The sequence below is a fragment of the Corylus avellana genome, chromosome ca4, assembly GCF_901000735.1.
Source record: "Corylus avellana chromosome ca4, CavTom2PMs-1.0".
NCBI lineage: Eukaryota > Viridiplantae > Streptophyta > Magnoliopsida > Fagales > Betulaceae > Corylus > Corylus avellana.
In genome coordinates this window covers 34,487,516-34,510,918 of record NC_081544.1, presented here as the reverse complement: position 1 = coordinate 34,510,918, position 23,403 = coordinate 34,487,516, and the positions used below count along the sequence as shown (strand labels likewise).

The 23,403-nt window shown below is 37.3% G+C and overlaps 3 protein-coding genes across 7 annotated transcripts; 1 reads left to right on the top strand and 2 right to left on the bottom strand.

The window, feature by feature from the left end:
• Positions 1-1,302: 1,302 nt before the first annotated feature.
• LOC132179410 (pentatricopeptide repeat-containing protein At1g13040, mitochondrial-like) lies at positions 1,303-2,997 on the bottom strand. The gene has a single exon (XM_059592138.1). The coding sequence runs from the start codon at positions 2,853-2,855 to the stop codon at positions 1,308-1,310; it is 1,548 nt and encodes a 515-aa protein (XP_059448121.1). The 5' UTR covers positions 2,856-2,997; the 3' UTR covers positions 1,303-1,307.
• Positions 2,998-7,799: 4,802 nt separating this feature from the next.
• LOC132177327 (protein-tyrosine-phosphatase MKP1-like) lies at positions 7,800-13,681 on the top strand. Of its 4 annotated transcripts, XR_009439746.1 has the most exons (4): positions 7,800-10,943; positions 12,482-12,652; positions 13,096-13,176; positions 13,288-13,681. XR_009439746.1 is itself a non-coding variant. In XM_059589596.1 (3 exons), exons 2-3 carry the CDS (start codon positions 8,325-8,327, stop codon positions 12,569-12,571), a joined length of 2,709 nt encoding a protein of 902 aa, XP_059445579.1. In that variant the 5' UTR covers positions 7,800-7,938; positions 8,038-8,324; the 3' UTR covers positions 12,572-13,181. The 4 variants fall into 4 exon arrangements, 2 of the variants coding, with proteins under 2 accessions (XP_059445579.1, XP_059445578.1); XR_009439745.1 differs by having other exon boundaries at positions 13,096-13,681; XM_059589596.1 differs by lacking the exon at positions 13,288-13,681 and having other exon boundaries at positions 7,800-7,938; positions 8,038-10,943; positions 12,482-13,181.
• A 479-nt stretch (positions 13,682-14,160) lies between these two features.
• On the bottom strand, positions 14,161-22,996 carry LOC132179420 (coilin). Of its 2 annotated transcripts, none has more exons than XM_059592148.1 (13): positions 22,732-22,996; positions 22,398-22,462; positions 22,053-22,274; positions 20,845-21,078; positions 20,409-20,478; positions 19,410-19,487; positions 18,506-18,674; positions 18,316-18,356; positions 17,468-17,665; positions 17,167-17,238; positions 16,935-17,084; positions 14,776-14,944; positions 14,161-14,694 (listed from the first exon to the last, which is right to left on the bottom strand). In XM_059592148.1, the coding sequence occupies exons 1-13, from the start codon at positions 22,918-22,920 to the stop codon at positions 14,507-14,509; spliced, it is 1,845 nt and encodes a 614-aa protein (XP_059448131.1). In that variant the 5' UTR covers positions 22,921-22,996; the 3' UTR covers positions 14,161-14,506. The 2 variants fall into 2 exon arrangements, with proteins under 2 accessions (XP_059448131.1, XP_059448133.1); XM_059592150.1 differs by having other exon boundaries at positions 18,316-18,347.
• Positions 22,997-23,403: the final 407 nt, after the last annotated feature.

Below are 23,403 nucleotides of genomic sequence, written 5' to 3'. Positions count from 1 at the left end.
GTAAATACAATCAAAAAATAAATTATATCATAATATATGTATCACAAATCAAATCAAACTCATCAAATTACCCAAAAAAAAAAAAAAAAAAAAAAATCAAAGTAACCATTAAAAATCTTCATCTAACAACATCACAAACACATAATAATTTAAACTACTTACAAAATAAACTAAGCACAATTAAATGACTACTAGTGTCTAAGAAAAATGAGTACTTTTAGTGGGCTATTAGCATACGGCTATTTCTTTTAGAAAAGTCTCAAATCTCAAAACATAAATTATATTAAAGTTTAAGCCTACATAAAAGAGACTAGAATCTAAATTTAGCCAAAAAAAATCACATTTATCTATAAACTATGACTAGAAACACTAAAAAATTCACCCACTATCTTTTTTTAATAATAAACTATTATCTATTCTCTCTCCACTAATAAAATATAACTTTATTCTCTCTCTCTTTAATAAAAAATAGCCTCATTTTTTTACATAATGGCCATTTAACGACCAGTAGAAGGCTAAGGGTGCTCCTGGTAATTTTTTTTACCAGGGGCACCCATAAAATTTTGAATGAAAATGCTTAATAAATTTTAGAAAAAAAAAAATTTACCAGGGGCGCCTGCCCCCAGGGCGCCCCTGTGTAAATCCGCCACTGTACACATTTACTTATAACTACAGAAAATTAACCGTGTTCTGGATCAAAAGAGGTCATTACCACCAGATATGAGATGATAAGAACCAAAAGAACTCAGGATATCCTGTGCATGTCAGTTGCTTAAACATGAAGACAAGAACAGGACGAGTACATCAGCATAACCATTTCACATCATCGTTATCTGAATCTGGTCTGCTTACTTTGAGGGCTAAACAACCACTCAACCAACAGTTATCATCATATGCATAGAGCACACATTGATCAAACCATTAACAAGCTCAATCAAGCACACCATATACATAACACAACCAAAACAAGCACTAAAAACTGGCATTGGGTGGTTTACTAATTTCAATGGCATATTGTTAGCCTGTCACTGCCACCAGTAGTGATAATAACCTCTCTAGCTATTACATACTTAGCATGGCAAATGAACAAGTTCATGGCTGCATGTGAACATAGCAATAAAAAAACTGCCAAACATTGGCTTGCAATATGTTTGCTACCAGTGCCTAAAGATACTTTCCCTAAAGCAAGTCTTTTGAAAATTGTTGAAGAGATGCTTCTAAAGTATCTTTCAAACTTAGCATCATGTAAATAGATACAAAATAGATAGAGGAAGGTATGAATATAGAATACAAACCATTTTTCATGTTCAAGTGGCATCTCTTGAATGGATGGCATTTATTAGTGTCTCTGAAACTACTCCGTCAAGAGTAAAGCCTTTCTCCATCATTTGATCCCATATGCTACAAGCCAATGAAAGCTTCTTTTCTCGTATAAGCCCTCCAATTATCAACTTGAAAGTTACTTCATCAGGATAGGATCCTCTCATCTGCATTTCCTCGTATAAATGCATGGCTTCACTTACTCTAGAAGCTTTGCAAAGCCCATTAATGAGGGCATTGTATGAAACTACGTCAGGGGCAATTCCCTTCTCCACCATGTCGCAAAAAACACTATGAGCCATCCCAATCTTCCCAGTCTTACATAGGTGATCAACTATTGTAGTATAAAATATACGATCAGGCAACAGACCCATGCCCGTCATCTGATCAAGAAGTTTCTTTGCTATATCGGAACTACCTTCACTAAGAAAAGCTTTAATAAGAATCGTGAATGTCACCATATCTGGTGCAATCCCTTTCCGTCCCATTTCCTCATATAGCTTGTAAGCCCTTCTTGTCCGGCACACCTTGCAAAAAGCTCTGATGATCGTATTATATGATACAACATCACACAAACCCTTTGCCTCCATCTTGTTCACCATCAACCAATAAGCATTATCCGGCTGGTTTGCTTTACAAAGGCCCTTTAAAAATTGGTTGTAACTGTACACATCCGGTTCCATCCCACTCCTCTCCATCTTTTTCATCAACTTCTCTGCCTCCTCCAACATAAGCTCATCACAACAATAGTTCAATAACACATTGTATGTAACTAAATCTGGCTCGCACCCATTTCTCCTCATAAACAACTTGATTGCTTGTGCCTTATCAATCCTACCCGCTCTACAAAACCCACTAATCAATGCATTGTAAATCAAATTACTAAACTCAACTCGACCCTTCATTGTACCAATCGTAAGCTCATACGCCAAATCAACCTTCCCACCATCACACAACCCAATAACAAGTGATGTGCACGCCTTATTATCCGGACTAATCCCCTTATCTATCATGTCACGCCACATTTCAACTGCGGCATCAAACCGCCTTGCTTTACACAATCCATCAATTAGTATAGTGTATGTTACAACATCAGCCTCTCTACCTTTCTCAACCATTCTATAAAACACTTGCAAAGCCAATTCTATACCATTTTCGTGACACAAAAGATTCAAATATATATTAAAGGCCCAAATGTCAGGGACATAACCAAGCCTAACAATGTCTTCTAGGAGCTGCTCAATGAGACTAAAGTTCTTGACTTTGCACAACCCAGAAATGAACCTTGAGTATGTGAATGGGATTAGAGAGAATCCCTGGGGGATCATTTTGTGGTAGTAGTGCTCGGCCAAGTCGAAGCGAGACTCACGGACCAATACGCCGACGAAACGGTTGTAGTCGATGCTGAATATGCGGCAATTTGATTGAGACATTTCTTCGAACACTTGGATGGCTTGGTCGATGAGACCAGCTTTGACAAAGTATGCGATTCGAGCTCGGTAAATGAGGCGGTGTGCGCCAAGACTGTGATACATATCAGAGCGAATGCATAGCAGAGGGTTGGGAGAGTGTGACCTGATGGGCCACTTAATGCATTGGCATGTACAGAATCTGAGAGAGAAGGAGAGGACGTGATGGTACTCGGCTTCGGCGCGATGGGAGATGAGAGCGAGAGGAGGGTCGAGGGGCGGTGGATTTGTGGGCCAAAGAACCAATTCTATTTGCTATTTTTGGTGATGGGCTTTAGAGTTTGGATCCGTTAGGCTCAATAGCCCAGCGACTGGGCCGAAAGTTAATGCATCTGAGCTCTGCTCCCAGACATTTGAAGCCTACCAAAGACTAATAATTTAAAAGTTGGTTCTCAAACGTGTCATCATCTCATGAGTTGATGATACATTTTCTAAAATAATAAATTTCATGATGTGATGATAATACATTATTTGGAAATCAACTTTTCAAAAAACAAAAAGGGGAAACTTTGCTTAACCCCCTTAATTGTCACATCTTTTGCAATGTTTTCCCTAAAGTTCAAAACTTTTCAATTTAGTGTATTGAACTTTTAATTTTTTAAAATATCCCTGTTAGAATTTTCCGTTAAATCTCAACAAAATTCCCAAAATACCCCCCCCCCCTTTTTTTTTTGCAAAGATGGAGGTAAATAGTTATTTTTGCAAATATCATTAAATTCGGACCAACGCTTAATTTTTTTTTTTTTCTAAAACAAATAGAGGTATTTTGGAAAAATTTAATGAAAAAGTTAACGGATCGGTGAAATTGCATACAATTAAAAGATTGATATACGAAATTGAGAGAAATTGGTGCAACACTTTTTGAATACAATGGAGATGAATGAGAACAAAAATGCTATTGTGACATCGACGACAAGTATAGCTTGTATATAGATAAATATGATTCGTCACCGTCTCAATCCAAAAGGGTACATGTAATTGGGTAATCCTCCTCCTTATCCACAGGCTAATAACTTTTCAAAGATATTTTTGCAAGGTCTTAGTTTGAATATGAAATGGGTGGAAGATAAATTTGTGATGGTGAGGGAACATGGAGGGCCGGAAGCTGTCTCCATTTTGAAATTTGTACATAATTTGAGACGAAATCAGAGGATCCAGAGCCATGCTCCTCTCCTTCAAGGAGTTTTAGGTTTCGTCTTGGGCTACTATAAAATTCATATCTAATAATTATTGTAGTTTTTAACAATGTTGTCCCAAATAAAAGAACAGTCATGGTGTTGATTGATTAAAACCTAATTCACTTATTACTAAAAAAAAAATTAGTTGAGTAATTAAAGTAAGCAAAGCCTGAATAATTGGATTAAAATCAATTTGAATAACTGTTGATACCTAACACCTCCCCACCATCACTCCCACCCAACTCCATTTCCCCTTTTCTTCATAGATTTGGGACAGAGCTGACCTTGCCCATATAACAAGAAATACTAAGATTACATTTGCCCTTCACTAAGAATTCATAAATGACATCCTCAGATTGGTAAGTGGATGTGAAGGAGCCACGTAGACAAATATGTTAAGAGATGAACCCTTGAAAATGATAAATAGTATTTCTCATTCCAAAATGATTGTCTATGTGAAGAAACTTTTCCTACTTTGAAAAAAGGAAAAAAAAAATCCATTGAAGTTGATGGAATAAAGAGATAAATGAAGGCCTAAAATATGAATAAAAATACTGATTAATGATATATTAATTCATGAAGTGATAGGGATTATGATTTTATACATGCTACAGCCTACAAATACAATGAAAACAATAATACATGCCCCAACTTATTGTAAAGGATTCATAAAACCACCCGTAATTTAGTTAGTTATAGTACTTTAAATATCAAATCCATCTAAATAAAGTTTGATATAAGTTCTTACTTTTCATGTGAGATTCATGTAAAAATCATCTAAACTTGATCAAATTTCAATATAAGTGCTTTTGAGTCTCAAACGAAAAGATTTCTGTTAATATTTTTGCTCTTATTTTTAGACAGTGACTTATAAAGAAGAGGAAAAATGATCATCTCTATTTCAAATTAAGTAGAGAGTATTCATTTAGTGCATTTAGGAAGATAATATTGTCCTTATTTTTTTATGAACAAATTTTTTAAATAAATTTATTCTCTTAAATGCATCAAATAAATACTCTCCATTTCATCGGATAGGATCGGCTTTGGTACCCAGGTCCCAGGGCCTCACAAGCAGGGCTGCAGGGGCCACTCTAAATTTTCTGGCCCTCTCTTTGGTCCCAGCAGTGTGAAGCACGCCACCGTGGTTGACTTTTCTCTCGCTTTATTTTTGGTAGTACGTAGTACAGTGTGTTGGTCCTCTCAAGTATGCACATCCATTTTGTCTCATACGATACAATGACGCCTTCACAGAGAGTGAGACTATTCTAAAGGACTTGGAAGTGGAGGGCCATCAACAAGAGAAGAATGCCATGTGCTTCCTTCTTCCTCGCCACCTTTCTTGACCATTCATTCTTTGATTTTTCTTTTGTTCCTTTCTTCTTTTTTCAAATTTGGGTGTAACCTCCCTTGGCTATAACCGAACCGAAATGGGTACTTGTTTATTATATAAAAGAGAAGAAAAGAAAAACATATGTTGGAACATATGATCAAGTCCTCTGGCCATGGGGTAAAAGAAAATTCAACCCACTCTCCTGGAAAAATTCTTCACCAAATCTTTTACCAAATTACATTTAATCCGGCGCCGTTAAAATTTCAAGCAAGTTGTGAAAGAGTTTGAAAACTATACGGTTCAAACAAATTGCAACTTGAGGAAAGAGCACTCAAGTTAGCACAAGGTTGGCACATTTCTCCCACTTGTTTTCCTCTTGAGAGAAAAGATCGAAGGAAAATTCAACAACATTTCCCTTTCATCCAAGCAGAGTGTAATACCAGTTGTGTGGAAAATTCAAAAGCGGCAGATTATACGGCTGCTACTGAATTGGATTGGCTCATAGCTAGTTGAGTTGGCTGGGTCAAAATTCAGATACTGAAGAACAGTACTAGCCCATTAGGTTGGAAGTTTGAACACGTACAACGTAACAACGTTATTGACCAATCATATAAGCCTCTTTCGTTTTGTTGCATTGTTCGTTGGTTGTTCACTTGTTCGGTCGTTCCTCGACCGGTAACAATGTGCCCCCACGTGGCTGCTCCAACTCCACTAAGATCATCAGAGAGAGAGAGAGAGAGAGAGTGGATAGGTGGTTCTGTTCCATTGGCGGCTTGATTTTGACTACCAGGCTTGGATGGTGGATGCCTTCCAGAAATGGCATGAGGCACACATTTGCTTCTTTATTATATATATTATAGATGGTTTCATTCATAAAACAATGAGTACTGAGTTACACTTAAAGTGATTTTAACCTCCTTAGTTTTTAATTAATTCTAGTGACCCTGTGTTTTTTTTTTTTTTTTAAAAAAAAAAATGGCACATTTTTTCATGTAAAATAAATGATGTGGTTAAAGTTAAAAGGTATTGACCTTTTTTATTTTTATTTTTATTTTTTATGGTTAATTTTAGAGATGGCTCTTAAAGAGATACGTAATTGAGAGAGAGAGAGGGAGAGAGAGGAGTATAATCCTGTATGTAAAATAAAAATACAAACAAAATAAAAAATAAATAAATACAAATATTATGAAATTTGCGAATAAAAATTAATTACAAACTAGTCTAATAAATTGTCAAATATTGCTTAATGTGAGGAGCACATTTTTTTTTGTAATAACATGTGCTTCTCACATGTTCTTTAATAGCATTAATAAAAAAATATGTGTTTTTCACATACTTGAAGGACACTTGGCAATTTGTTAAATTGGTTTGTAGCTAATTTCTATCTAAAATTTGCACTAGGCCACTACCAATAGATCAATTATTGATCTTGCAATAACTAGAAATGAATGAATAATGCATTTTAATTTCATTTTTAAAATAAACATAAAAATTACGTGTTTTAAGGACATATGTTACTTTATTAGAGTGAATTACAATAATTTTCACCCATTAATTTGGAGAATTTGTTAATGGGAGAAAAATTTTATCCAATAAAAAGAAATTATTTTTTCAATATTTTTTTTTTAATTTTTTTTTTGTAATAATTTTCAACAAACTGTAAACAAATTTTTTTTTTTATTTTAAAGTAAAATTGTATATATAAAAAACGCAAAGGTGCTTCAACCAATTTACACAAGAGGTATATAAAGAAAGCGCCTAGAAGTACCTATAAAAAAACCCTAAGCTCACTAGGAGCACCCACAAGAGAACCAAATAGACCCATACGAGAACCCTCACTAGAGTTTATAACTTTTTTATAATTTTTATTTTTTTGCTTTCATAAACAATAAAAATCTAAAATAATAAAAATAATGCACAAAACAAAATCATACTTGTCAAGATTTTTCTCGGTAGCTGGAAATAGAGAGTCTGAGCAATGCAAAATCTTGAATATGAAGAAGATTAAAAAAAAAAAAAAAAAAAACCAATAAACACAAGACATGGGAGCAGTTTCAGAGCGAGAGTTGAAAAAAAAAAAGATAAACACAAGACAACGCCGTTTGCCGGTAACGGCGTGATTTCAGGCTTGCAAAAGAGCTCATTTTTTTATTAATTGCTGCAGTGCCATTTTTATGCCAAGCCGCATAGTACCCAAAACGGTGTAGTTCAAAACGGTGCCGTTTTGAACTACCGCATCTATGCGGTAGTTTTCACTTTTCACTACGCATAAAAACCGAATCCTGACAGCAAATACAGCATCCACGTGCAGAAGAACACGTGACGCACCTTGAGACGACATCCACACCTAGCGGTAAGTATAGCAGCCGACCCACCTCTAACGTTAAATGACATCACAAGCTTGACATGCATGTCTTAATATGATCATCCCATGATGACGTGGCAGTTTGACCCATTCTCTCTCTCTCTCTCAGTCCAAAACACTCATTTCTAACACCAGCCTGCCAAGAACCCACCCTATTGGCGAATCACTTCAACTTGTTTCCTGCAACTCTCTCTCTCTCTCTCTCTCTCTAGGGTTTCAAAAGTCGGCTACACACACCAAGCGACTCTTTCCACTTGAAAGAGAGAGATTCTTCGAGTAAGTCTCTCTTCAACAATTGCGACTGTATTTAATTAAACCCTTTTATATATGTATATTTTTATTACAATTTACCTCATTTTCTTGTTGTCCATGTAGTTGAATCAGTAAGCCCTACTACAGCTCAGCTAGGGTTCTTACTGGGTCATATTCGTGTTTGAATTTTCCTCTTCCTTGTCCATCTAGATAGAAAGATGAAGTTTTTAGAGAGAGATAGATGGTCAAAGGGTTTTAGGTGAGAAAAGTGCCATGGAAGACTAAAAATTTCAAAATCAGCTACTTATTTGAAAACACAATTTTGCTTGTTTCTATGAGCTTTCCAGGAATAATCCTTTAATGTGTACCAATCAAATTTTGTAGAGTTGGGTTGTATTTCCTTTTTGAGTATGTTAGGAGAAGATAAAGACCCTGTTGCCGGTGGTGCTGGTACCCGGAAAACTTATTTCAGGTCGGTTTCATGGGCCGGCCGGTCTCCGTCTAAGCCTTACCAAAACCTTAACCCAAACCCGAGACCACAACCAAATAATAAAGTGCGGTCGTGCTTGCCACCACTTCAGCCTCTTTCTATCACCCGGCGGAATGTCGAGGAGTGGCCCAAGGCGGGTTCTGATGATCTTGGCATATGGCCTAATCCACCCCAAACACCAAGAGGGGGGGAAGTTAAACCCCTTGAGAATTCTAATTCAGAACAACCTGTGAGAGAATTCCAGTTTAAGAGGGATAAGCTCGCATTTTTCGATAAGGAATGCTCAAGAATTGCTGATCATATATACTTAGGAAGCGATGCTGTGGCAAAGAACCGTGAAATTTTGAGGCAGAATGGAATCACCCATGTGCTGAACTGTGTTGGGTTTGTTTCTCCCGAGTATTTCAAGAGTGATCTTGTGTACAAGACACTTTGGTTGCAAGACAGCCCATCGGAGGATATTACTAGTATCCTCTATGACGTGTTTGATTACTTTGAAGATGTTCGAGAGCAAGGTGGGCGGGTTCTTGTGCATTGTTGCCAGGGAGTGTCACGATCGACATCTCTGGTTATTGCATACCTCATGTGGAGGGAGGGGCAGGACTTCGATGAGGCCTTTCAATATGTGAAGGCAGCACGAGGAGTGACTAACCCAAATATGGGTTTTGCTTGCCAACTTCTGCAGTGCCAGAAGCGAGTACATGCTGTGCCTGCAAGCCCAAGTTCTGTGATTAGGATGTATCGGATGGCCCCTCACTCATCATACGATCCTCTTCATCTTGTACCAAAAATGTTAAGCCATCCGAGTGCACAAGCACTTGACTCTCGTGGAGCATTTGTTGTGCATGTTCCTTCTGCTATATATGTGTGGACTGGGAAAAACTGCAACTCCGCTTTGTCAAAGAATGCAAAGGCTGCTGCCCTTCAGGTAATTCGATATGAAAGGGCTCTGGGACCGATTGTGAGTATCAAGGAAGGTGAAGAGCCATCAGAATTTTGGGATGCCCTTGCCAGTGGGCCACTCTCAGCGGATGGTTGTGAGAAAATGGAGGTCAAAAAGGAAGATAACTTGTCTTACCAAAAGGATCCAGATGCTGCAGAAAATCGAGTTGAGGTTAGTGAAAGGAAGGTTGATGATTATGATTTGGATTTTGAAATTTTTCACAAGGCACTTGCCGGTGGGGTTGTTCCACCTTTTTCGGTATCAAATACTGGATCGGAAACTTGTCTTCCTGCCAGAGAAAATGGGTGGGGGAGACTACGACGGAAGCTTGCTAATGGTATTATGAAAGAATTGGTCACCTTCTCCAAACTGAACAATGACAGTACTCTATCCAATGATGAATCAAATATGATTATAGATACACAGAAAGAAGCAGAGGACCCCGTTTGTCTGATTGAACTTTCATCGCCACAGTCACCATCCACCCATCCATGCGGTTCACCGGATTCCTTTGATTGTTTCCCAAATAGCAGCCCAGATAGGATGAGGGAGACTTCTAAAGAAGTGGAACACTCTGTTACTCTTACTTATCCCTCCATGTTACCAACACCTTGTGGTTCGCCAGATTCATTTTCTTGTTCTGTGACTCTTACTGATCCTTTCTTTTCACCCACACCTACCGGTGGTTCGCCAGATTCTTTTTCTTGTTTTCCATGCAGCAGCCCAAAGTTCAGCTCCAAGTCCCCAACACTCTCACCTTCAACATCTGAGTACTCCAGTTCATTTACCTTTTCACCATCATCTTCTAATTGGTCTGACTTGTCATACTTGTCTTCACAGCAGCCTTCGCCTTCTGGCTGGGAATCTACAGAACTATTTGCTCATAAGAATACTTCTTTGGCAGACAATTCCTGTTTACTTCACAAAGAGACTGCTCTGCCTGCAGAGCAGTTTTCTGGTAATCGTTCATTGAAAGTGGCAAATGCTTCTTTTCCATGCAAGGGAACTTCCCCCTCTATTGCGGAGCGCAGAGGGAGTAATCCCCCACCTCGAATGTTCTTACCCTCAGTTGATGAGTCGTCTCAAGTCCCGAAGAATCTGGTAAGATCATGGTCTTTCTCGCTACCTGACTTAGAGGATGATGTGATGAAGGATGTTGATTGCAACCAATTCGAGCATGAAGACAATAGAGAAGAGCTTATATTTGATACTGGATTTGAATCACGTAGTAAGATTGAAGATAAGAAAGAGGATGATAATGAATTTCATCCTCTGTCAGGTGATTTGGTTGACTGGGTCGCAGGATTGAAGACCCCAGTTTTGTTCCAGTGGCCTTCTATGAATAAAGTGGAGATGCATCCCTTTTGTATTCTTGATTCTAGATCGGTATACATTTTGTTGGCTCCAGATATGAATTTGGGCACCAATAAAAGTGGAATCTTATTTGTCTGGTTGGGGAGTGAATTCTCGGATGAGAAATGGCATAGTCAAGTGATCGGCACTGATGGCAAATGTGCTAATAGCCATCCTCACTGGGAAGCAGTTGGCCGCAACTTGCTTAATCGAATGGATTTACCAATCGATGCCCCTGTACAGGTAATATTTTACCGTAAAGTTAAATGATAGGTTTTGTTATGTGCTTGTTTCATGGCATGGCTTAAATATTCCCTGACATCATGAAATAGATTACTTATATTTTTTCTTTTAATTAGGAACTAAAATTCTTATAGTGTGAAGATACAGCTTGGTGAAAAAACTTAACTTTTTGCTTTTATCCCTTGATCAGAATACCTATGTGTGTGTTCGGGTGGTTTTTCTTTTTCTTTCTTTTGGGAGGGGTTGGGTGTTTGCTGTGGTTACTGATGGGAGGAGAGAGAGAATATATAAGAAACAGAATGGACCTATCAAAAAGGGGAAAAAAGGGGGAAAGCCAGCATGAACACTGCACACTGCATATGTTTATCATCATTGGATTTTGCTCTTTGACGTCATAACCTAGAGGAACAGTGACTTTCACTGTGTGTCATATCAATAGAAAGAAGTAAAAAAAGAATGTTATTATGATATCTGAGGTGACTACTATCAGAAGTCTATCAGAAATACAACTTAGTGATGTGGAAGTGACAAGAAGACTTCTTAGATTTCCAGCGTAATCCAATTGCTCAAAAACTCTGTTATATGAATCAAAGCTCGGAGATTTAGATTTTAGAGGAAGGGTTGCAAGTAATGATGTCACAAACCCATGCATCTATGTAGATGGTGTTTGCTGATGTCACAAGGAAATTATGTTAATTAACTTTCTCTGATTAAAGATATTAAACCTATGTATATCCCTTTTTTAATGAATTTAAACCTATGTATATCATCTAGAATAAATAAACATAAACTAGAAGTGCAATCTAATTGCAGATGATTCATAAGCTCAAATTTTAAATCACATCAAAGCCAGTAAAATTATGTTTTATTCGGGCTTTGGATGAAGGATGGCAGTAGTCGGTTTGGTTAAACAGCCACATAAAGACTTTGAGAAAATATGAAGATGGCATTTGAGTCTAACATATTTTCCATCCTACAATTTTTCGTTGCTACTTGATGAATATCTTTGATAATGACCCTGTGTTTCATGTCCATTGCCTTTGCTGTTCCCTGCTGAGATTGCTGTATTACTTGGAATGTGACTATTTTGGGACTTGGAATGGGAAGGGAACAAAGATAAGAAGATTTGGAATTACTAAAAAAAATTTATTCGGATTGATGATCCCAGAACATGTTTGCAAGGATAGTAGTGAATTACGACAAGTCAGTTCCACTGCTTAAAATATCCTACTGATGGAGCAGTAACAGCAATTAACTATCCTGTCCATAAATAAATAGATAAGATAATGTAGCTAGTTGATTTGTTTTTCTTTTAAAAGAAACATAGGCTAAATATGCAAGTCATGATTTGTTATAGAAAAGTAAGCTAAACCTATGGTATATTTGCACTGGAATGAAAAGAAGATGAGTAACCCCTCTCTATCTATCCATTTCTTGTAGCTTAGAAAGCATGTAAGAATACATGTTTATTGTTGCTTGCCTGTCGGTTTGTTGTGATGATCATAGTCATTTGTTAACAAGACATATGGCATTTGCAGATAATAAGAGAAGGTGAAGAGCCAGAGCAGTTTCTAAAACATCTCAGCTGCTTATCATTTCATAAGACAGAGGACAGCAGTCACAGTTGAGAATGGTTTGTGGAGACGCAACATTAGTAGGTTTAGCCCTTGTACGGAATGTCAGAAAGGATTTGTTGCCGAATTCAAAAGGTGAGTTGGCATCCCGGGCAGTGCAAGTGACTATTATCTGCTTGTGTGATGTATGGTGAGGATGTAAGTCATTGTTATAGTAAAGCATGTACAGAAAACAAAGCCTGCTGTACACTTACAGGAATTAGAAGTAAATAATATAAGTTAGTTGGAATAAGCCAATCAAGGGTTTTTTTTTTTTTTTTTTCCTGTTATTTTTATTTTTATTTTTTTTCTGGTACACTTATAGTTCTGTTCATCTGGCCTTCGGCTTTGCCAAGCACTGAGGGTGTTGCTGTTTGGGATGAAATAAGAAGGAAGGCCATCTTTTCTAAAGATCAGATCACCAGATATCGGTGGTCTTCTTTTATAATTGATATTCAGATACATGATTTTATGTTTGAGATAGGCTGGTTATAGAAAATATTGAAATTGCTGAAGATTTCATTCATTCTGTTATGCAGGGGTAAGGTGATCAGTCCTGAGCTTTTTGTATGGCCCATAATCTGCAATTTTGATGCCTGATTATAAGGATAAGACAATTGGTAAATTATTTTGAAAAAGCAGGTTTGACATGTGCTGTTTCCTTCATTATCTGCAATTTTGATGCCTGATTATAAAGATAAGACAATTGGTAAATTATTTTGAAAAAGCAGGTTTGACATGTGCTGGTTCAATCCTTCATCATCTTTACTCTTCAGATTTTGCTCAAATGGCAAAGGGGTGTTGTGAGGATCATGGAGGTCTTAGACCTTCTTTCTCTCCAAGCGAAGGATTCTTGCTTTTGCTAAGGAAATACGTGGTCAAGTTAGCAGGCCTAGTTCCAGTATCAAGCATAAAGCTGGCAAAGTACGACAACTTATTGCTAGACCAAATTCTTACTCCCCCCCGTACGGCATCGTTTTTTAAGAAACAATAACTTAAACGAGGTGTTTGTTTTTTACTTTTTTAATCTGCAACGGAGATTAAAAGGGTTAAGCTTTTAGGGCAACTTTCTCGGCAATATAACTTGCAGCATTCTATCTGGGTCTTGGCCTTCTCTTTTATTTTGATTGAAATGAGTTTCCAGATCAAACTCTAAATTGGCCCTTGCCATGAAGTGTTTCACTTAATTATTAGAGCCAAGTCATTTACAATCAGATATGGTAGTCCATAAATAGTGAAATAATTAAGCAAAGCATCTGGCTTATTAATTTCTCTTACTTATTTCACCGATTATGAATTACCACGTCAGAAGGATTGAATAGCCTCTTGAAAATTCGGAGATCCAAGTCTCAGAAAGTCCGCCACAAATGCACAACTGCAACCCTAAAAATTTACATGTGCCACCAGAATTACCACCCAAGTAAGCAAGAATAACTAGTCTATTTTCAATCATAACAGGTGAAGGGTACGTTAATAAACTATTTATAGCCAATATTGATTTAGATTATTCTCGAAAAAAAAAAAAAAAAAAACTCTACATGCGTTTAAATGTTTCGGTCTGATATGCACGTGATGCCTCGAGCGAAATTTCTAAGACAGGGCAATAAATCAGCTAAGCTCCCTACGCCACAGTTCCATCATATTTACACACTTCCTGGGCCAACTCAGGTCTAATAGGTCTAACAAAAGCCGAGAAGGAGAGATCGATGTAAGAAAATTTCCACAAGCCTACTTCTACTTGAGACAATTTACCTACCCCTTCAATATGACAGGTAAAATTGACCACCTCTCTATACAAAAAACTAAGCCTTTGATAGACCTTGTGGCCTTTAATTACATTAAACCGATTATGGTATTCTTTTACATTTGTCAAAATCTCCCAAACCATGGAGAGGTGAATCTCATTGACAGGAAAACAGCAGATAATTGCCCTACAGCTGATGGCACTTATCATAGTTCATTTTGTGCTCTTAGAAGTGCCATTGTTGGACCCAGTGCACTGCCTCTCATTGCCCTATACGACCACTCCCTCTTGCCTGAACTCTCTTCCTTACTCCAGCCATCCTCCTGAGAGAGCTGGGACTTCTTTGCATTCAAAGCCTCGCTGATTTCATCCCACGCATTTACTTCTCCATTTTCTACAAAGATACAACACAAAATGAGAGTTCATCCATGTCAAATACCAAACTCCTAGCATGAAAACAACCAATAATAGATACCTCGTGCAGGGGCAGGGGTCTCTTTATTGTTATTGCTGATGCTGAAACCTGATAAGGCAGTTCCATTATCCACAGGAACTTCATTAACCCCACCGGTGACTGGTTTTGCTGAAGAATCCAAGTTGCCATGTTTGACAATGCGGATATGAAGAAGTGACGAATAATTTATCTGTAGAAAGAGTTTCAACTGTCAGCTTCTAAAACCAGCCTTTGCTGCTTGACTAAAAACGATCAGTTACATTACCAAACCAAGGATCTCAAATACCATGATTGAGTCATCCATATAACTAGAACACAAAGCAAAGCCTTATGCAATAACCTAAACATACTGGCCAAGCTCTCAATATTCGCAAAGAATCTTAAAACTAGGCCATAGTCAATCAGCCAAGCAGTTCAAGGGATAAACTATAAAGAATGCAATATAAAATTATTTATAAAGTTTCTGCTCTTTCAACATTCATTTAAGACCCGGTCGACCCAAGTTGAATAGCTGGAGTAGTAGATTGAACCATACAGAAAACATTAACCTGGATCACTTTTATGACTGGCATGATATATATATATATATATATGCAGGACATCATCATGTATGATGCAATTAAAACTTTTTTATTGAGAGTAACATACAAGAAGGAAAGAGAAGCAGGAAGAAAAACAAGGAGAGAGAAATTAAGGAGGGTCATTTCTGCTATTCAGCCAAAGCTCAACCAGGGGCGAGAGAAGGAGATTAGAATGCATCCAGTGTGGAAGACAGATGCGGCCCATTTAGCCACATTTATGGGCGCAAGTTTGTGCTAAGTAGAACAGGATGATCATCCTAAAGATGTTGGCCAATGGAGAATGGAGAATAGAGGAAGAGAGGAACAGGAGATACCACTCCTGATTTGCCACTGCCTTGTCAAGTCTGTACTTTATGTTGACAGAGCCTCTCCTTTCATGGGACCAAGTAATCAGGTTCCCCTTAAAATCAAGATCAATGATTCCATAATAGTTTATAAAAGCCCAAAAACGCCCGAGGAAGAAGCAAATCCTCATCCTCCTATTTTCTCCAAGGGGTCCAGAATTGCATTGAAGTCGCCAACACATAGACAAGGATCCTCAAAAGAGTTGCCAGATAAGTTCATATTTTCCCATAATTGAAGGCTCTAACCCACCTTGTTGGACCATAAACACGGGAGAGAAGCCAAGGTTGGTTTGGGGGGTCTGAGTACATGACTAGCTTATTAAGATGTTGATGGTACAAAATAACCTCCACATCCAAACCATGTCTCCATGCAAAAATAAGGCCTCCTTTACGGCCTATCGGTGGGACCTGAACAAAAAGGAAGAAACCAAGACGATTGAGAGTGGAGGATACATGGTTTTCAGCAGCTTTGGTTTCTGACAAAAGCGGCATCAAGATTCAAAGACCTGATAAGTGCAGTAGAGTTATGAAAGGACATGTCATATGAATGAGCAAGTGCAATGTTTTATTATATGAGCTTAACCCCACGACAACCATGAATGATGAATGTCATTGGTACCAAGTGAAAATGAATGATGGAAGATCACCAAGGATCTGGAGAGAGAGAGAGAGAGACAGACGGGTCTCGAGGGAGCTCTACAAGCCATTACTTGCATATTGTTTTTCATGACTATAGAAGTAATAAATGCTTGAACCTAAGTTAAAGTTTCAAAAAGATTGCCAACAAAATTAGTCTGTTATTCCCGTCCAAGTTTAGCTACTGCTTACAATGAAAGCATTGAATGATAGTGCAATTCTAAAGTCATGATATTTAGAAAGTTTGGACTGGCCCTATGGTTGCCTGTCAGAGTACAACAGAGAAAGGTTTGTCTCCTCCTGAAAACATAGGGCCAGTCAAAACTTGCTTGTCAAAGATGTGGGTGGAATAAACTAACATAAAAATGAAAAGCCCGAGTACCATTTTTTTTTTTATAAGTAATCCATATGTAATTAAAAGAGTAAAGCGCCCCAAGTACACATGACGTATATAGGAGAAAACACCTAACTAGAAGGAAAAAAAAGAAGGAAATCATAATAACTAATCACCAAAGGAACCTATCAAAAAAAAAAAAAAAAACTAATCACCAAAGGAGAAACAAAAGCAGTTGTCCAAAGATACAGTGTATTGAAGAATTAAAGAATAAAGCTTGAGTACCTTTAAAGACCCATCTTCCCCATAAAGGGATGTATCGGCTTGTGCTGCAGATTGCTCCTCAGCTATCTTCTCAAAATCAATAGGATATTCTGGAACTGTTACCAGCTTAATCCTATTGGATACAGGGTCATAGTGTGATATTTTTCCTACCTACAAGCAAAAGAATATGGCAGATGATATATTCCGTGTCCATGGTGACTTCAAAATTATTCAATTGCAGAAAGAGTCATACTCGGAAGGCGGAAAGCTCTGGGGTCCATGATGATGATAACTCAATCAAACGATATGCTACTACGTCACCTTTCTGCAATATATTAAGAACACAATAATGATTTAATTGCTCTAAGCAAAATGAGAAAGAAACTTAAGGTTTAATTGGGCATGCTGTCACCATGTTGCCCTTTTCATTGGGTGATGGGAAGAAAGAAAGAATCATGCAAGCAAAGACAATTTTTTTTTGATAAATAATTGAAATATCATTAAAAGCGCAAAAAAATGCTAGTAAAGACATTTGAAGTGTGGAAGAAACAAACCTTAGGAACGCTAGTATAAGGTGTAAGCTTATCAAAGTCTATGGGATTGTTTGCAATTGTCTCTATTTCAGTAGCCAGCATTTCAGAACTCTCTTGATTTAAACTCGTCCACTCATTCCTTTTGTAAGAAGCAACTTTCTCAATACCCCATTTTTGACCCTTCTTTTTGCTGGTTATTCCATGCCACTGCAAATTCTCCTGAAGCATGACCCAAGATGATAAAATGACATTAGTGAATTCAAAGACCAAATGGGAAAGTCCCAATAAAAAAATCAGAAACACTCTGAGAATAATTAATGAATTCAAACACAAAAAGTCCCTAGCTATGGAGCATTCTGTCCTGTTCCAATAGACAATCTAGATTGCAAAATTCCATTTGATAACGCAGTTCTTATGTCTTAGAACAAAGTGTGGGCTAAATGACCTTACGTCTTGTAAATCTAACAAGTGCAAATGTCAAGAAAACAACTGTTGTACAGGGGTCCCATACAAAATATCAGGACACCCTAGGGGATTGATAATGTAAGCGTGTTTGAGAATGTATACATATACATGCATCAATATTCATATTGTAACCATGTATCACCCCAAACAGAAGTATCTTCAGAGTTGAGTATGTCTCTTACGTAAACGCATAACTTCATCCAAAATATTCAGGATATTTAAAATGAAAACAAAAAAACAGAAAAAATAAAAACCCTATCTGAACAAAGTATATGAATTAGAAATCAAAAGCAAGTTATTGCACCGTGATAGCAAATATTGACTCAACAAGAAAGCATATCAAAGGGCAGGGCAGCAGTAGAGATGATAAGCATTAGAAAATTAGAAATATAAATAGAAAATACCGTAGGAATTTGATTTTGCTGGATGGCCCTATCTGCATCCACTAGAACAAAGATACATCAGATACTTTGCTGTAACATGGCATTTATTTAATAATGAAATAAAATGTGACATGTAAAGTCACTCTAAAATCAAATGTGAAAAAAATAGAGCTACCCATCTCAACCCAACTGAGAAAGACACAGAACAGACCTTTACCAAGGCGCTCAAAGCGAATGTGTCCTGGCTTAATTACTACAGGGACAATGTCATCCTCTTCATCACTATTTTCATCAGGTTGTTGATGTTCTTCAAAAACCTTCTGATTACCTTTGACAGGTGACTGCTCATCATCTTTTTTGAGTGTGTGCCCCTGAAGTAGCTGCACAATTGAATATAACGTACAGAATATTAGAGCTGTAAACCAAACCCCTAAGGCTAAAAGTCAACAACTTCTGACAGCCGACCTGACTGGGCCAGAAGAAATCTTTCCTAACTGAACCATCCACTAGGGGGTATGTACTAAACTGTTCCGAGACAGACGGATGTTAGGCAGTAGTCGGTCAGTTTTGTCTAAACATGGGTGTAGATCTGAAGTCTAAACATGGGCAGCTGGAGGAGGAGATCGAGAACGGGTGGGCTTATAAATGACACCGGCTAGGGTTCCCTAAAAAGGAGGTCAGTCAGTTCAGTCTGGGTTGTTTTTTCTTATCCTATAACACCGACCTTCGACCCAACTGCCTGTTGGAAGAAACTTTCACTTCTGACCCCCTGATGCCGGTTTCAATCGGCTGGATCGGGTAGTCGGCAATTTTGAACAACCATAAAGGATATTATGCAAATATCCATTAGAAGCATATAGGTACTTTAGAACACCGACTAATAATCCTAACCCTTGCATCACTGCATTTATTAGCCTACCACGCAAATCAAAACATACACGTACTCACACACATGTCATATATAACGTGAGTATGTCAACTAATTACATGTCAAAATCACATTTTTTCTGTGTGTGTGTGTGTGAGAGAGAGAGAGAGAGAGAGAGAGAGTGTCCAAGAGTCTTGAAGCATATTCATCATAATCCCAAAATTATCATTCTAAATGCCCCAAGTACCTTTTTCTTCTCAACTTTGACTTGTTCCCTCAACCATCGCCTTTTTGCCTTTTTACGTCGAGCACTTCTACTAGGGATCTGTCCAAAATAAGAGAAAGGTTTGCAAGAGTTATAGCTTACAGTTGATCTAAGAGATAGCCAAGCAGTGTGAGTTAACTGATTTAAAATCATGGTGATATAAAGCATCCAAAAAAAAACTTTCAAGCTCCTGGAACATAGAGCATATACCTATCTCACATGGTATAGTTCCTTGCATTGGCTATAGCAGCACGGTTTGGGTTCATTGCTCATACTTGCATGGCCCCTAATTCAACTACAGGACATGGATTGAGATGACTAAAATGGATTCCTAATATGATACCACCACTACTTATTTCCATTGACAATTTATAGAAGTTGACTTTCTCAACTGTTGTATAATAACATATTTGGTAATCACCAGCCACCAAGCATGTATTTCACATCCAAAAGTATGAGGGCACATAATAGCAACAAACTATGATCCATAGAGAAAATGACTATGAACAAAAGCATGAGATCATTAGTACTTGAAAGATATTATAAAACCTTGGTGAGGTAGAAATCTCTAATCACATCAAACAAATTCTTATTGCATTCGTAGCAGGGAAAAATAAAATGCAACAAAAATTCCTATGAATTAAACTGTAACTACATATAATTTATGATCAGAGATGGAAAGTTAACGGCTCCTCCATGTTTTCCAACCTGACCTGACCCAAATGGGACGGGTTTGGGAAGTCTAATCAGGTCTAGGACAGGTTTGGAAAAATAAATAAAACATAAATCGGTTGGGGGTCTTTAGAGCTTCAGATATCCTTACCTAGCTATCCTTGCATTTGTGGCCACATTTTCATTGCCAACTCCATACGTCATGATAATTACTACTATATGCAAACTTTGACCTCATAAATTAAAAATATTAAAAATGTCTAGATACAAACTAGAGATCCAAGCCAAACAATGATATTAATCGACAACCTTTTTAGTTTCACCAGGCTTATGAGATACATCAACACTTTCTTCGCCATTTTCTTGAAGTTGGCAAAACCTAAGAAGCAAAAATGAGAGAGAAATAAAATAAAGAGAGAGCAAGAGAGAATAATTAAAGGCAATATAAACTATGAAAATTCTGGCACACATGCATATAAAAAGATGTATGAACAGGTTTGCATTAATACACCAAGACCAAGTTTCCCACTTTATATCTGTATATTTCTCTAAATAAGTGATGAGAATATTGATCCTCCAACCATGAGGTAGCAACTTTTAGTCTAGCTTAACCACCGAATAAATCAAAAAAATAAATGAATAAATAAAGTGTAATGAAATTTAAAAAGGAAGAAAATCCTAGACTTTGTTGTTACACACACACACACACACACATATATATATATATAAAGATGCAACCAAATACCTCTTCGCATGGGGTGTAGATTTAGTGGTGTCATTACTTATTTCATCACTTTCCAGAGCACTCAACTCATCCCGTTCACTTGATAATTTGGATGACTTGTGCTTCCTGACACTCTTTTTGGGGGAAACTCTACGATGATGAAGGCCTCCATTCTCCTTTACGTGGACATCGTTCTGATCATCTTCAGTAACAACTAGACATTTGTGAGTAGTAACAACCTTATTTTTCTTCCTCCTATAATTTGGGAAAAACGAGTTACAAACCTGAATGTTATTTATAAGTATCCCAAACAACCACATGCAAGCATAACCAAGCAAGAAAATAAATTCTTACGATACAGAGGATGCAATCATTTGGTAAAAAAATTATGAAGTAATGACTAATTCAGGAAGCAAATAAAGGATACTAGCAACACTCAAAACTAATCTAAAGAAAATAAATTTCAGTGTCCAAACTGTGGCGCAAAAACCCAGTGAAAGAGGAGAGCAAAAATATTTTTATTAAACAAGTAGATGCCAACCCATGTAAAATGTCAATTACTTACGATTTTAATCAGATTCCTATTAAAGCCACAAAAACCCAGATTAAAACCAACATTTTGAACCATACCCAAAATGTTGCTTCCGCTGAACTTTTGGAATTCAGATGAGATAGAAAATTACATTGTTAAGACATTTATACTTAATATCGAATGGGGCACCCTAGGTAACCTTGCATTTATAAAATAATCACTTACAAATTCACAGGCCAGAATTTCATACCGCAATAGTTTTTTATACTCAATTTCTTCCTACGTGTAACCTGCTGGATGATTGAACATGCCCAACATATCAGAAGTTTGAATCCTATCTAAGTCATAGCAAGATTATAAATTGAGACCAATAGGCTATAGTAGTTGTCACATGTAAGTTAAAACTATGACCTAATAGGACAAATATTGAAGGAAGCATCACATCGAATTGGGGTTAAAAGCATAATATCCTGAAGCAAGAATCAAATTGGGGCTTTAGTCCGCTTTTTGTGCCTGGCACATTGTATGTTACACCTATTTAATTAGACTTGAGGCTTAGTTAAGTTGAGTGGCCAACTTGTTGTGTGAGATTCAGAAACATTGCCCCCAAAACTAGCTTGAAACAAATAAAATAATTTTAAACTACAGGACAGGTAGCAAGATAACAATTAAATCACAAATGGGATGCCAAACATACTTTGAGCTCAGAAGCTTCTCTGATGCCTTTCTTTTCCTGGAAACCGTGCATTCCTGTACATCATCAGCATATTCACCACATTCCTTTTCAAACTCCTCATTTGCCAAAAGCTTCACACCTTTAAGCACAAGTTGCTTCTCCGCATTTTCTTTTTCCCCAAGAGAATCCAACCCTTCACCTGCCTTGATAGTATCAACCGCTGTGTCCCCTTTCCTTCTCACACTAAAGGAAGAAACAAAGAACAAGGGAAAAAAAAAAAAACAGTATAACACAACACCACCTTTTTATAGATAGACGTCAGTAAATAAAGCGCCTAACAAAAAAATTTCCACTCATTAGACTGACCAAATGATATCTTTATCCTTTAAAATACACGTTGACTCGAAAGGCGGTAACACAAAGCCATCCATCTGCAAGCAAAATCATGCTAGTGTAAATTGTAAACTCAATGTGCACAGGTAAATTAGTATTAGCATAGATAACAATTAAATTTTGACTCAAGGTACCGCATTCCAATTTTCCCAAACCGGATCAAAAATTAAAATCTCATGTACTACAATGGCACCAAAAAAATGAAGAACTCAAAAGCTTCTCATCTTTCTCCATTTCCAAAGTTTCATTTTAAATTGAAAAATCAGGAAATTAGGGGATGAAGAGCAAGAAAGAGAGAGAGTGGTACGGATAGGACGAGGCCATTAGGGCAAGATTCTTGGAGGTTGAAGGTGTGAAGGAGATAGGCGGCGAGGTCGGAGATGCACTCAATTTCCGGTTTGAGGAGAAGCCAGGTTCGCCTAAGTCCCTCCGTCAACTGTGATTCGGCCAGAACGCCTCTGCGCTTGAACTCCAAACGAACCCTCACGCTCTCCATCGAAGCTCTCTGAAAGCGCAAGATCCAAGTTTCTTAAACCCTCAGAGGCTTTCATGCTGCCTCTGCTCTAAACCTTTCTTTTATTTTCTTTTTCTTTTTTTTAAAAAAAATAAAAATAAAAATTGTGTTTTGGGTCGTCTAATTACCTCTGGCCTTACAGAACTGGGCTTAGCCTCATCTAGGCTTGCGATTTTTGTTTTGTTTTGTTTTTTTTTTTTTTTTTTTTTGTTTTTAAACCACGTGGTGCTTTTAAGAGTACACAACAACCCCAAAGTTGTATAGAAGTCCAATAAATATACTAGAAATATTTTTTTTGAATTTTTTTGAAATAAGTTTATAATTTTTTTTGTAAAAGAAAAATAATGAATGTTGTTTGATAATAATTTTGAAAATAAATTGACTTTTTTTTTGTGAGAAATGAAACTAAGGAGAAGATGGTTGTGATAAGGGGCCAATTTATTCATCCCCTCAACTATCAGATTG

Bases quoted from the DNA above. Each gene is read 5' to 3' on its own strand.
- LOC132179410 (XM_059592138.1), bottom strand. From the start codon at position 2,855: ATGTATCACAGTCTTGGCGCACACCGCCTCATTTACCGAGCTCGAATC.
- LOC132177327 (XM_059589596.1), top strand. From the start codon at position 8,325: ATGTTAGGAGAAGATAAAGACCCTGTTGCCGGTGGTGCTGGTACCCGG. The intron at 10,944-12,481 runs GTAATATTTTAC...TGGCATTTGCAG, and splicing joins CAATCGATGCCCCTGTACAG to ATAATAAGAGAAGGTGAAGA.
- LOC132179420 (XM_059592148.1), bottom strand. From the start codon at position 22,920: ATGGAGAGCGTGAGGGTTCGTTTGGAGTTCAAGCGCAGAGGCGTTCTG. The intron at 22,463-22,731 runs GTACCACTCTCT...TTTTGCTTGCAG, and splicing joins CTAATGGCCTCGTCCTATCC to ATGGATGGCTTTGTGTTACC. The intron at 17,085-17,166 runs GTATGACTCTTT...TTTTGCTTGTAG, and splicing joins CAGAGCTTTCCGCCTTCCGA to GTAGGAAAAATATCACACTA.